Source organism: Rhinolophus sinicus, chromosome 10, assembly GCF_057876585.1.
Source record: "Rhinolophus sinicus isolate RSI-liver-muscle chromosome 10, RSI-T2T, whole genome shotgun sequence".
Taxonomy (NCBI): Eukaryota; Metazoa; Chordata; class Mammalia; order Chiroptera; family Rhinolophidae; genus Rhinolophus; species Rhinolophus sinicus.
In genome coordinates, this window is record NC_142510.1 from 2,545,785 (window position 1) to 2,560,764 (window position 14,980).

At 39.2% G+C, this 14,980-nt stretch overlaps 1 protein-coding gene across 8 annotated transcripts in view; it reads right to left on the reverse strand.

Annotated features, from left to right (window-relative positions):
* LOC109458208 (phospholipid-transporting ATPase ABCA3-like) overlaps window positions 1–14,980 on the reverse strand; it is a 62,988-nt gene that overhangs the window by 20,903 nt on the left and 27,105 nt on the right. For all 8 annotated transcript variants that reach the window (XR_016022504.1, XM_088801189.1, XM_088801187.1 and 5 more), the window contains 7 exons: window positions 11,981–12,110; window positions 10,426–10,580; window positions 10,056–10,211; window positions 9,502–9,712; window positions 3,448–3,598; window positions 1,434–1,532; window positions 584–752 (listed from right to left, as the gene is read on the reverse strand). Coding sequence is in view for 7 of the 8 variants with exons in the window: in XM_088801189.1 (XP_088657315.1) it covers window positions 584–752; window positions 1,434–1,532; window positions 3,448–3,598; window positions 9,502–9,712; window positions 10,056–10,211; window positions 10,426–10,580; window positions 11,981–12,110 (1,071 nt within the window). In the remaining variant the exon portion in view is untranslated. The remainder of the gene's footprint in view (window positions 1–583; window positions 753–1,433; window positions 1,533–3,447; window positions 3,599–9,501; window positions 9,713–10,055; window positions 10,212–10,425; window positions 10,581–11,980; window positions 12,111–14,980) is intronic.

The window sequence follows — 14,980 nt, forward strand, 5'->3', positions numbered from 1 at the left end:
GATGACTTTCTTCAGACTTCTGACAGTCAATACAACCAACCAGAGGGTTTCATAGGAGGAATCGATCATTAGAAGGACAATTAAAGAAATGCGGGGCAACTCAAAGACACTTCCCACACTGAGAATCAGATTGATTAGACAACAACTCCTTACGTGATGTCAGTTCCCACGGCAAAAACTTAAAGTATTGTGCTTGATTAGTAAGCATCATGCTCACTCTAGCTTCAAAGAACTGATCCATTTCTGGGTTATCAGTTTGAAAAAGAAAAAAAGGAATTCTAAAACAGAAAAGAAAAAAGAACTGAGGACTAACAATGTGAGAATAATAGCTGAGATCTTTATCTATTAGGTCGGTGCAAAGGTAATTGTGGTTTAAAAGGTTAAAAATAATTGCAGAACCCGCCATTCCTTTTGCACCAACTTCTTACTTCTGCATTAGGCAGGTAACTGGGCTGCTCCAGACTGGGTCGGGTCCGCCATGGCTGAGAATTCCATACTCCTTTTGTCTAAGAGTTTAAAAAAAAAAATGTACCTCTTGTGCCCCAACCAAACACACATCAGGTTTCTTGGTAATGGTGCTTACCCCAGTATTAAACAGAATAGCAGGGCTTTCATTCGCGGTGGAAGAATCTGCGCTCTCATTTCTGGACATATTCCTATTCTGGTTCGTGACTGACACGTCATTCATCAGACAGGGAGGTTGACGCTGCATAGCTAGGATATCTGTTTGTGAATCTTCCAAGTCACTGACCCTATATTTTTTAAAAAGTAACAAGGATTTCATTTCAACTTTATCCCAATATATCTTGTTTGGAGAATGTGAGTGACAGCACCCAATTCAGAAGGCTCCCTGGTCTGTTTACTGATTGGTATTATATGGATTATATGCCAACAGTGTGGTAACTATGGTAGACCAGTGGTTCCCAAATGCCACTCACAGGACTGTGCCAGACCACAGTGAAGCGCGAAGCTCAAGGCCAACGCACCGAATGTTTCATTCAGCTGAACTCACTGAGGTTAAAGATTAAAGTCTAATTCATACTTCAAGTAAGTTATAATATCCATTCCTTTATCAAATGATGGGTGGTATTTTTTTCCCAATGCTCTTATTGTAAAAGAAATTATGTCAGTCAGGTTCCTCCCCTTCCACCTCTTTTAAAAAAAAATACATACACACATTAATTTCAGGTGTATAAAACAATGTAATAACTTAGACACTTATACCCCCTACAAAGTGATAACCCCCTCCCCCAATCTACTACCCCTCTGACACCGCATGTAGCTGTCACAATTCCACTGACTCTATTCCCTGTGCTGTATCCTTCCATCTCTTAAGTGTGTGAATCTGAAAATCCGGCAAGTTTACAAAGGGGACAAAATGGGATCCTTTCCCCTCCTCAGTGTTTTTATTTTCCCTATGGATTGTTGCTCACCTGAAAAACACTTCGTCCATGGTGGTGATGGAGGCACCAAAGCTGGCAATGCCCAGCTCTGTCTGTCTCTTTTCCAGATCAGTAAACAGAGCTTCAAAGCTAGAATAAAATAATAAGAAGAATAAGAATGGGAATGGGGAAGGCGGATGGGAAGGGGAAAATGCTAGCACCAAATCAGAAGATTTTTCTTATTCACATGTTTTTATTCTAAACTAAGCTCCCCTCAGCAGTGGGGAAAATGTAGATCATTCTTCACTTCGATGCTTATTATAATTTCATGTCTCTAGCAAATCAAAAGGTGGGGAAAATGGTTAAAAAAAAAAAATGAAACTAGCAAATTGCGATGGCAGATTGCTTCCCACTCGACTTAGTTCTTGGATACACATCATTTTGGTCTTCTAATAACTATCAAGAGACTCTGAACATGCTAATAACACCAGCAAGTTGACATGAGTTAACTTATCACACACATATATGCTATGGTTCCTTCGTCAATTATTCAGTGAATCAAAAAGAAAATCATACCCAAGGCAACAAAGAAAAAAAACACATTTGAAAATGGAAAACGGAGGAAGTGCAGATTTATGGCACAGCAACCTACAATTAGTCGTTCACCTCTGAGGTCTTTCTTTTTCAGTCCTCCAAGTCCAGTCCAAATGATTGGTAAAGAGATATGATTAACATCACCTGCTTCCCAATGTGAAGATATGATAAAATATGAAGATATGACAAAACATCATCTGCTTCTGGATACTTTCATTTTCTTTTTTAGACATTCTTTTGAGAATGTCATTTGTGTCCATATAAATGATAGGCGGGTGGTGTGATATGTTTGAACAGGTGCTTTGCCTTTGTCTCCAGAGAGATCTGCAGCTTTACGTGGGTCACAACCATCACAATGGGCCAAAGCTCCCACCTTTGCTGAACGAGTCAACGGCCATGTATCTCCAAGGCTACAGATTGAGACTTTTATTTGCAATTCTCCAGGATATTTCAGTTTTTCATTCTAACTTCTGATGAGGGTCTTGGTTCTATTCGTCGCTGCCTGATCACCTTGTTCCATGCTGCTGCTTCTCCATAAGCTTCAGATTCCTAAGTGAAAGTTCAGAGAATGCAGTTCCTTGTCCTTCTTTACCTCCTTTTTGATACAATTCCTCTTTTTCCCAGAAGAGAAGTTGAAGTCCCTCATATTCTCCTCGATATGACAGCTGGCTTGACTCCAGGGAATATCAAAGCAAGTACTTATTTGTATGTGACAAGAAGATGAAGACAGCATACTCTGACAGGCACGGATGAGTACTCTTAGTTCCATTTCAATTTTTTAAGATGATGGTTATCTCAGGTCAAGTGGTTTTTCTTTGTGACTCCCTTTGAGGAATAACGCAGCAACCAGTGCAGTAACAATGCCTATTTCCTCTGGGTTCTTACCACCCTGGTTTCAAGAGCCATCACTAATAGCACTTTTGTTCTCTCATTATCCTAGTATTTCCATGTACTCCACTCACCACAATTTTTACTCTACCAACACTATACCATCAGTTCTCACCAAAAATAACCAGGGCACTATAGCCACTAAATGGACTCCCTCTCTTCAGTGCAAGTGGCAGCTATGTGTTTTGACGTGTTAAACTCTACTTGCAAAGCCTGAAAAAAACGGGAAAAGCTACAGTGATTTCCTGTCATCTCAACATCAACGTTTAGCACCCTCTTTTTTTTTTTTTTTTTTTTTTAATAAATTTTATTGGGGAATATTAGGGAACAGTGTGTTTCTCCAGGGCCCACCAGCTCCAAGTCATTGTCCTTCAATCTAGTGGTGGAGGGTGCAGCTCACTGGCCCCTGTGGGAATCGAACTGGCAACCCTGCTGTTCAGAGCTCACGCTCTAACCAAATGAGCCATCCGGCTGCCCCAAAACACAAAGCCAGTCAAGAACGGGTGTGGCGGGGAAGCAATGCTAACCAGCTTAACAATAACCCACATCCTTTGGGCCAACCTAGCGCCATCTTAACCCATACCTGTGTGTGTACTCTTTGGGTAGAATAAAAGACAATTCGTTTTTCACATTCTTCTCCAAGGTGGCTGATGGTATATGATAACAAATCAATTTGGAGATTTCTTCAACATTACAGTGAGGTTCCTTCACCATGGTTATGTGGTATCCCACACCTGAGAAAAATCCATTTAGAAGAACAAGTAAAACAATTTTATATGTCCCTTACTCTTGTGAGACTCCACATGACTTTCCATGGTTTGGGTGAGCAAGAAGAAGGTAGGGTACGTCACTAATTATTTGATTACAAGCCTAAAAAGCCTAATAAAGTTCTTTTGTAATTTCATTAATTTTCTTAGAGACCAATAGAACACAGATAGCATGAAAAGCCTCTGTTATCTGGCCTTTTGTCCTGTTGACACTGAAATCTGAGAGGACAAGATTTATATTCATTAAACGCATATTTATTGGGTGCCTATTATATGCAAGGCAGTGAATAAGTCAGCTAAAAATCTCTCCCTACAGAGATCTGGCAAACCTTCGCGGAGTACTCTGCAGCTGCATTAGATACAGTGCACGAGCCTTCCAGAAGCTACGGGGAGGGGGCCACGGAGAAAACACTTCTGGGGCACTTCAGGACTTCGTGGGAAACATTGCAGGGGCTCTCTGATAGCTCAGGGCAGGACAGCAAAGTTAGAGAAAGAACTCTAGGGTACATCAGTCCTTCACTACAATGGCCCTTCAAAAGTTTGGGAGAAGGTCGGAGGACAGAGAGAAGCCCCTCAAGGTGAAGAAAACACAGTGCAGGGATGGAGAACAGAGGACTTGTCAGATCAAAACAGCTGGAAACTGGATTATAGAGGAAAGAGCTGTCCTTAATCTCATCTATGCACAGATCCCCACCCCTGCTAAGAGCAAAATCCTGATCCCACTCCTAAAATGGTGGAAGACGGCCGTGAACAGAATCTAAATAAAGCTGGAACACATCCCAGTGCTTCCTCTAATACAGATGATACTGCTTCAGCCATCTATAATGGTGGCCTGACATCCCAGAGCATACCCATTTCTGAGAATAAATATCAACTACTTTCTTCTCTACTGGTATTGTATTCACAATGGCAGTCATAACAATTACAAAACATGCAAAGAAGCAAGAAAAATGACAGGGAAAAACTCAATAGAAGCAGAACAGAGACAGTTTCCAAAAAAGAAAACAAATATATCTCCAGAATTTAACTCTATGAAATGGAGACATATGATTTGTCACTAGAAAATTCAAAATAACCATGATAAAGAGGCTCACCAAAGTCAGAAGAATACTGCATGTGAAAATTAAGAATTTCAACAAAGAAACAGAAAACTTAAGCACCAAAAAGAAGTCATCGAGTTGAAGACTACAATAACTGAATTGAAAAATAGCAAAACTAGAGGGGTTCAAAGCAGAATTTATAAAACAGACAAAAGGATGAGTAACCTCTAAGTCAAGTCACTGGAAATTATTCACTCAGAGGAGCAGAAAGAAAAAAAGAATGAAAAACAGTACATAAGGCCTAAGAGACTAATGGGAAACCGTAAGTAGAGCTGTATACACAATATGGGAGTCCCATTAGGAAAAGAGACACAAAGAGAGAAGAAATCAGAAAGTTTATTCAAAGAAAGAATGGCTAAAAATCAGAAATGATGGAAGTCAGTACAACTAATGTCACAAAAGTAAAAAGGATTATAAGAGAGTGCTATGAACAATTATATGCCAATAAATTGGATAACCCTGTAAAATGGGGAAATTTCTAGAAATACAACCTATTAAGATTGAATCATGAAGAAATAAAATCTAAACAGATCTATCACTAGTAGGAAGAATAAATCAATAATAAAAAATCTCCCAACAAGGAAAATCCCAAGAACAGGTAACGTCATTGAGCAATTTAATCAAACATTTAAAAGAGAATTTATGACCATTCTTCATAATTAAAAAAAAAAAAAACACCACCAAAAAAAGAACCAAAGAGTATGATACACTTTCATACTCATTATATGAGGCCAGCATTACCCTGATACAAAACCCAGAAAAAGCATAAGCGAAGAAAACCACAGGACAATAGCTTTGATAGACACAGACATAAACATCTTTAACAAAATACTAGCAAATTGAATTTAACAACACGTTAAAAGAAAAATACAATGATCCAATCAGATTTATTCCTGGTATGCAAACATGGTTCAACCTATGAACGAATTAATAACAGAATTATAACACACGTACAGTATAAAAGAAAAATCACATGATCATCTCAAAAGATGCAGAAAAAGCATTTGACAAAATGTAATGCCCTTTCATGATAAAAACTCTCAACAAATCTGGTACAGAATCAGTGTACCTCAACCTAATAAATACGACATAAGACAAACTCACATCTGATAGGATACTCAGCGGTGAAAAACCAAAAGCTTTTCCTCTACGATCAGGAATGAGACAAGGATAACCACTCTCCCCATTTCTATTTAACATAATCATGAAAGTCCTAGTCAGAGTAATTAGGCAAGAAACAGAAAACAAAGGTATCCAAACCAGAAAGGAAGAGGAAATATTATCTCCGTTTACAGATGACATGATGTGATTTGTGGGCAACCCTAAAGATTCCACAGACACGGGAAACCACAGGTTTCTTCTCCCACCTAATAAACACATTCAGCAAGGGGCAAGACATAAAAATCAACACACAAAATAAGTTGCATTTCCACATATTAACAATGAACAATCTGAAAAGGAAATTAAGAAAACAACCCCACTTACAACAGCACTAAAAAGAATAAAATACTTAGGATTAAACTTAATGAATGAGGTGAAAGACTTGTACACGGGAAAAACTAAAAAGCATTGATAAGAGAAATTAATGAAGACACAAATGGGAAAACATCCTCTGCTCATGAATTGGAAGATAAATGTTGTTAAAATGTTCAATGAGATCCCTGTCAAGCCCAGTGGTAGTTATTACAAAAAATAGAAAAGAACTCATAAAGTTAATTGGAAACATCAAAGGCCCTGCAAAATTAAAACAATCTTGAGAAAGAACAAGCTGGAGGTATTATACTTTCTGATTTCAAAATATATTATAAAGCAATAGTAATTTTAAAAGTATGGTACTGGCATTAAATCAGAAAAACAGACCAATGTAACACAATACAGAGCCCAGAAATAAATCAATACATAGATGGTTAATTGATGTTCAACAAGGGGGCCAAAAATATACAATAAAGATAGTTTCTTCAACAAATGGTGCTGAGAAAACTGGATATCCATGTGCTAAAGAATGTGGACCCATATTTAACATCATACACAAAAATCAAACCAAAGTGTGTTAAAGACTTAAGCATAAGACTTGACATTGTAAAATTCCTACAAGAAAACATTGTGGAAAAGCTTCTTGACATTGATCTTGACAATAACTTTTTTGGATATGACACCAAAAGCACAGGCAACAAAAGCAAAAATAGAAAAGTGACTACATCAACCTAAAAAGAGTCTGCACTGCAGAGGAAACAATCCACAAAATGGAAAGGCAACCTATGCATTGGGAGAAAGTGTTTGCAAACACTATATCAGATTAAGGGTTCATTTCCAAAATATATAAGGAACTCCAACTCTGTAGTAAACTCAACAGCAAAAATCTTATAACCTGATTTAAAAGTGTGTTACATATTTGTTTTTGTGTGTGTGTGTGTGTTACATATTTGAATAGACATTTCTCAAAGAAGACACACAAATGTTCATAAGGTATTTGAAAAGATGCTCAACATCACTAATCATTATGGAAATCAAATCAAAACCACAAAGAGATATCACCTCCTATTTGTGAGGGTAGCTAATAGAGAGCGAGCAAGCGAGAGACAAGTGTTGGGCATGATGTGGAAAAATTGGAACTCTCGCACACTGTTGGTGGGAACACAAAATGGTGCAGCTGCTACAGAAAACAGTATGGAGATTTCTCAAAAAATTAAAAGTAGAACTATAATGTGATCCAGCAATTCCACTTCTGGGTATTTATCTGAAGAAAACAAAGACACTCACTTGAAAGGTCAGAAATCCACTTTGATTTGATTTTTGCGTGTGGTATACGATAGCATTCCAATTTCATTCCTTTGCATGTGGCTGTCCAGTTTGCCCAACTTCCTTTACTGAACTGACTGTCCCATTGTACATTCTTGAATCCTTTGTCATAAATTAATTGACCACATATGCGTGGGTTTATTTCTGGGCTCTCCGCTCTATTCCACTGATCTATGTGTCTGTTTTTATGCCCGTAAAACCTTTCTGATACACAGGTGAAAGGATTTTGCATAGAATCTACAAAAATACTACGAGACCTAATGTATGAACAAACAAGTTCACAGGACGTAAGATCAATATAAAAATCACTGTATAGGGGCGGCCGGTTAGCTCAGTTGGTTAGAGCATGATGCTGAGAACACAAGGTTGCTGGTTTGATCCCCGCATGGGCCACTGTGAGCTGTGCCCTCCTTAAAAATAAACAAATAATGTGTTTCTTAAAAAAAAAAAAACACTGTATATATAAATACTAGAAAAGACACAGTTAGAAAATGAATTAAACAAATAATATCGTTCACATAAAATTAAAAGATGAAATAGTTTGGAGTAAGTCCAATGAAAGACCTTCACAGTAAACTCAACAAAATACAGCCAACAATGATTAAATGCACCCTAAGTAAATCAAGAAATAATACCATGTTCATATGCTGGAAGACTCAATATTATTAAGAAGACAATTCTTCTCAAAATGATATAAAGATTCATAGCACTCCCCATCAGTAGCCTACCAGGCTTTTTTGTAAAATGTGACTAAATGAACCTAAAATTTACATGGAACTAAAAGAGGCCTAAAACAGGTGAACTAATTTTGAAAAAGAGAAAAAGCTGATGGATATCTATCACCTATTTTCAAGACTTACTATAAAGACACAGTATTCACGACTGTGGTATTTGTAAAAAGATAGACCTATAGATCAATAAAACAGAAAACAAAACCCAAAAGTAGACCTACATATAAACAGTAAATTGATTTTCATCAAAGGTGCCATAGCAATTCAACAGAGAAAGGAGTGTGTTTTCCACAAATGGTCTGGATACTCAGATGGAAAAAAATCAACATCAACACTTACCTAACACCATTCACCAAAAAAAAAAAAAAAAAAAAAAAGTCAACTTGAAATAGAAGCTAGAACCATAAAGAATCCAGAAGAAAATATAAGAGAATACCTTTGCAACTTCTACATAGGCAAAGGTTTCCAAAACAACATTGACCAAAAAAGGAAAACCACTGATAAATTGAACTTTTCAAAATTAAAAATTCATGCTTATTAAAAGATACCATCAAAAATGAGTAGGCAAGCAACATATTTGGGGAACTATTCACAATACATATATTTGACAAAGGACTCACATCCAGAGTATGCGACCTCCTATAAATTCATAAGTAAAAAGTATAAGCAACCAACTCTGACACTTTACAGAGTAATTTAAAGGTAAGGACATTACTAGGATGTATTTGGTACTTTCCATGTTTCAAAAAATTCTTCGACAGATTGGAATAAAATATTTTTGCTCACACAGAAGCAATTCAATACTGGTTTGACAAACAAGACACAAGAAACAGAGATATACAGTTCCCTACATTTTTGCTAAAATCTATGAATGTGTGTATTCATCATCCATCTGCTGTCTGTCTGTCTGTCTGTCTAGCTAGCTAGCTCACTGAAGGCACAAACACAGTCAGGCAAATTACAATCTAAGTAGACACTATATGAAAGAAATGAACCTGATATTTGGATAATGCAAAACTTGGGAAGAACTAAAACATGAACATTCTTTCAAAGGACTCATAGTTGAGCCCAATTCATAGAACAGAGGGAATAACTAAAGTTTGGGGTGGATAGGAAAAACAACAACACCCCAGTAAAAATCATGTTAGAAGACTACTAAGATACCAATATCCATGAAAATCATGTTAGAAGAAGATGATTATGGCATCAATAGGGAGAGAATGATCAAAGGGAGAGAGACCGTATATTTGTTTCAGGAAGACTGAAGAGCCACAGCACCGCAGGGCTCCCTTCACCATGATGGCTATGCGGTCACCCAGGATGTCAGCTTCGTCCATGTAGTGGGTGGTCAGCAAGATGGTACGATCCTGTTTAAACTCCTGAAGGAGACTCCAGGTGGCTCTCCTTGAGACGGGGTCCATGCCAGCTGTTGGCTCATCAAGTATCACCACCTAAAGACCAGAAGAACAATTCCATGACCGCTGGTAGACATTACGTCCCAGAGCCAGTGGGGTCTTCCCAGTGCTGGGGCTTCCTCTGGTTTTGCTTTCTCAGTCACTGTCCCATTGAGCTAAGATAGTAAGTGTAGACGAAAACTGAATTAGGAGCTAGAATAATTCCAAACCTATGACAATCTTATACCAAAAGGGAGATAGTGTGAATCCATCAGGGATATCATTTGGGAGGTTCCTTTTGTACTGTTAGATACATATCTGCTCTCAGGTTAGTGTCAGCTAATGCTTTTTTTGGAGAGTTTCAGTGGGGATACATTTTTAGTTTTTATGTTACTTGTACCTTGGAGACTCCTACAAGCGCTATCATGATGGAGAGTTTGCGTTTCATTCCTCCACTCAGGGACTCTGGAAATGCATTGCGCTTTTCTAGCAGGTTAAACGTAGACAGCATACGGTTAATTTCCTTCAGACACATCTTTCGAGGGACTCCTTTGATCTGGAAAGAGGAGGCAGAGCTTACATGGTGCTTCCAACTTTATCCCTAGAAACACTTCACATTGGTTCTTTTCTTACATTATCTGTACAAGGTCTTTTCCCCTTTGCTTCTGTTTATGTTTGGAGGAGAAATCATGAAAAATCTTTGAACTTTCTAAGAATCCAGATACTGACAGTAGGCAATCTATCTTAAGGACGTGAATAGAGTGGCTTACCACACAATAGAAATACAGATGTTCTGATACTGTCAAGTAATTAAACAGCAGGTCCTGCTGGGGACACAAGCCCAAGCTTTTCCTGATCTGGACTATCTGCCTTGAGATGGCATATCCATTCACATAGGCCTCTCCGCTGGTAGCAGGGAAGAGACCTCCAACAAAGCAGAAGACGTAATAGAAACTTAGCTTTTGTGAAGCAACATGACCACAAACTGCTCATTAGCACAACTTCAAAATAGACTTATTAGAATTAGCAACATTTCACCACCTCACACCCATTAGATTGGCTGTTATCCATGAGACAAGCAATAACAAGTGTTGGAGAGGATGTGGAAACAAGGGAACCCCTCGCACACTGCTGGTAGGAACGTGAATTGGTGCAGCCACTATGGAAAACTGTATGGAGGTTCCTTGAAAAATTAAGAATAGAGCTGTCACATAACCCAGCAATCCCTCTTCTAGTTATCTACCTGAAAAATGCATGGTTCTGTGTGTGTGTGTGTGTGTGTGTGTGTGTGTGTGTGTGTGTATTCCAATTTCCACCTGGGCTTACTTGCTTTCAGGTCAAAAATCTTGTTTCAGCTTTGCTAGCAATAAATCACTCAGGTTTTGTTTATCTGGGAGTGTGTTATTCAATGCTGATTTCTGAAAGATAGAGGTGAGACTCTTGGTTGACAGTTTTTACTTTCAGCGCTTTATACATATCGTCCCACTGCTCCCTGCCCTCCACTGTTTCTACTGAGAAGTCAGCGCGGACTTAGTCTTACTGGGGTGTCACTGTATGTGACAAATCATTTTTCTCTTCTGCTTTCAATATTTTCTCTTTGCCTCTCAGAATTTTAACTATGATGTGTCTGGGTGTGGATCGCTTTACATTTACACTGTTTGGAGCTTGTGGAGCTTCTTGACTGTGTAGATTAATGTTTTCAGCAAATCTGCAAAGTTTCAACCATTATTTCTTAGACCATCTTTTCGGCCTTATTCTCTTTTTCCTCTCCTTGCATTCCCATTACATGTGTGTTGCTGCATTTAAAGGTATCCCAAATTTCTCTGAGGCTCTGTTAATTTTTTAAAATTCTTTTTTCTTTCTGTTATTCAGATGGTATAACCTCCGTCAGTCTATCTTCAAGTTCACAGATTCTTTCTTCTGACAATTCACATCCACTGTTGAGCCTCTCTAATGAATTTTTCACTTGGCTTATTGTACTTTTCAACTCCACAATTCCCACTTGGTTTTTAAAAATAATTTCTATCTTTCTATTGATATTTGCTACTTAATGAGATATTGTTTTCATACATTCCATTATTTCTGTAATCATGGCGTCCTTTAGTTCTTTGGACATGTTTGTAATGGTTACTTTGATGTCTTTGTAAAATCTGACACCTGGTATCTTTCACTAGTTATTTACAACTTAGAAAGTGGATTACTAAACAACTTTATGGATCACTGAAATGACTTAACTGTTAGCATCAAGGGGAAACACAAAACTCTTGTAAGTTTTATCTACATTGTCTATGTGAGGACATCCCCTGAACAGAGCTAAACACATACCTGAGAGAATGGATAAAGTAGTGGATTTTCCTGCCCCATTAGGTCCTAGAAGAACAGTGATCTGCCCCTCATATAAATTCAAGGTCAAGTCTTTTATAGCTATCTTGGTAGTTTGCTGCACTCGGAATTCCTGCGGGGCGGGGGGGGGGGTGTAAAAAAACAAAATACTAATTTTATCTTTCAGTATCACTTTGGAAGAACAAGCACTCATATGAACTATATATAGAACAAACTATGCCACATAATCGCTCATGAGGAAAAAAATCAAAATGTAAGAAGGATGAAACTGTGAAAAGGAAAAAAAAAATATTTAAAGGCATCACAGTTTTAGAATTTTACATTAAACCTGTAAATACCTCCTGAGCAATCTCACCCATTCTTGCTTTGCTTCAATTACCATCTTGAAGCTGATAATACCACAATCTTTTTCAATCAATGCCTTTGTCCCAATTTGGAGAACTGCCAACTGAAACCCACACAGAACATCTAAAACATGGATGCTGTACAGGCATCTCAAATTTCTTCTGTGTAGACCAGCAGTGCTTCTGCTAAAGACACAAAAATCTGGAAAGAGCCTCACCCCCACTCTAGCAAACAAGGATCTACGTGATCTATGAAATCATAACTTTTCTCCAACCCATCAGAGAGGTGAGTTTTCTAGGTAACCAACTAGCTTTAAATTTATAGAAAGATAGATGCCTTCAGAGAGAGAAGGTATATAAATATTTGATTACCTGGAGCAGATAGAGGCACTATAAAAACTGATGAGAAAATTTTGGTTAAATTTTTTCATGGAAAAGAAATGAAAACAACTTAAGAAACACAATACTTAAACAGGAGAGTTGGTATTCGAGCCCATTTCATTCAGACTTAAAGTGTCTATTCCCTCCAATTCACCCCACTGATGATGAATAAAGGCGAAATAGCCTGTGTCACAAAAAATGGAATGCTCTTTTTTCCTTCTTTTTACCCCAAATGCATGGCTGTTTTCTCCCTAGGTGGTCTCATCCTAGCCTCTCCCTTGGCCTGAGAACCAGGCTAGTGTAATGGCTTATTTGAAATCTCTACTAGGGTGACTGTCTAAAGTGCCTATGTCTAAATGGAGCTCTGAATTCCCCAAACCTTCACTTAAAAACCAACTAACCAGACACACTACAAACTCTCCCCAATGTCCCCAATATCCACAGATTGCCGTATACTAACCACCCATTTGCTCAAGCCACACAACCAACAGCCACCTCAGTTTCTTCCGTTTCCATCAATCGCACATCCAACCAATGAGGAAGGATTTTCCGTTCTAACTCCAAAATATATCCTGAACAGAGAATCGTGCTCATTCTTGAATGCCACAAGCCTCGTCCCCGCTGCTGTCATGTCTTTCCTAAGCTGCTGTAAAGCCTCCAAGTTGTTTTCTGTCTTCTGCTCTGACTCCTCATAGCAGCCATAGCTATCTTTTCAAAATATAAATCAGATCATGTCTCTTTACTTCATAAAGGCCTATAATTCTAATTATTGCCCAATATTTAAAAAATGGAATCCAAGTATTACCAAGGCCTCCGAGGCCTGCTGCGTAATTTGTATTGTGACTATATCCCCAAATTTCTTTCCTATCATTCTTTCTCTTTGTTTCCTTCACCCCAATTTTGATTTCCTCTGTGTTCTTCAACATATGAAGCTCCTTCCCACCTCAGGGTTTTGAATTTTATTTTCTCTTTGAGTCTTCTGTACCTAGTTTTTCAACTCTCTGACCCAGTCTCACCATTCTGGTCTCAGCTCCAAGGTCCCTGTTGCCAGTTTGGGTTCCCTAGGAAGCAGTCTTAATTAGAAATTAGGATGTGGACGTTTCTCAAGGCGTGCTCTCGAGGTAAAAAACCTGTGCAAGGAGGGATGGGAGGATAACTAGGCAGAGGGTGAAGAGAAGCCACAGCTGAGTCACTCTAAGGCTTCGGGTGACCCCAAGAGGAGCTCTCAGGCTAGAGTGGCCCTTTAGAGTTACCCAAAGTTTAGGGTCAGGGGCTTTGTGTGCCCACCAAAGTCACTGGATTTAGGCCACCCCAGGACAGGGTCATGAGCTTCGGTGAGGCTTTCTTCAGCCCAAGAAATTCCAAAGGTGACACTGAGACCTTTAGCTGACGCTAAAGCTGACAGTGACATGTACCCTTCTATAGAGCTGGGGAGTCAGTCTTTCTGTCCAGAGGGTGGCATCTGGGAAGCGAAGTATAATATCCAGTCCAGTCCCTGCATAGCTGGAATCCACGTCCTTTCTATACGTCCTGGTAGCGGCTCCTCCAGGAGTCGGATGGGTCTCTTTCTGGGGGAAACTTACATGAAGAACATAGTGGGATGACTTACAGATCCCTGATGTTGGCCTTGACCCTGCAACTGATATTGTCTTCATCCTTTACTATCCATTCGAGGTTACTCTCACCTCAGGCTAGCATCTCTGCTGACCCAGGTGGCATACCTGGCGGGGGGAGGGCGAGCTGGACCTCCATCCTGAAGTGACCATGCACTCCTCCAGCCATGACGGCTGCATCTGTCCATTTACTGTCAAACTGGCGAGGCGAGTACCAAGACATCCCAAAAGTGATGTGCGTGCCAAGAATATTCCGACCTGTTCTGTGTAACAGCGACCCTACAAAGTCCCCTGTGCAATGCCTGGTGATCAGAGTCAACTGCCCCTTGCCAAAATGGTGGTGCCTGTTCTTCTCTGCTGGTCTCTTGGCATGAAGGGTCCAAAGGGCCTTGGCTGCAACCAGCTTATAGTTCAAAGGAACTCTTGCTGCATCTCCTCTTTGGGGTCACAGCCTCTTAGATCCTGTGGTTAGGACGACAGGAAGCACAGATTCCCCAAGAGGCTAACTAGGAGTACTAGTAAGCAGGCACACTCCTGCCTCTACCCCTCGGTTTGTAACCACGTATCTTTCCTGTTGGGGACACGGCACTGCAGAATGGCCTTTGCTTTACTGTGTATATACTGCATCCTGAAAAATGGCAACT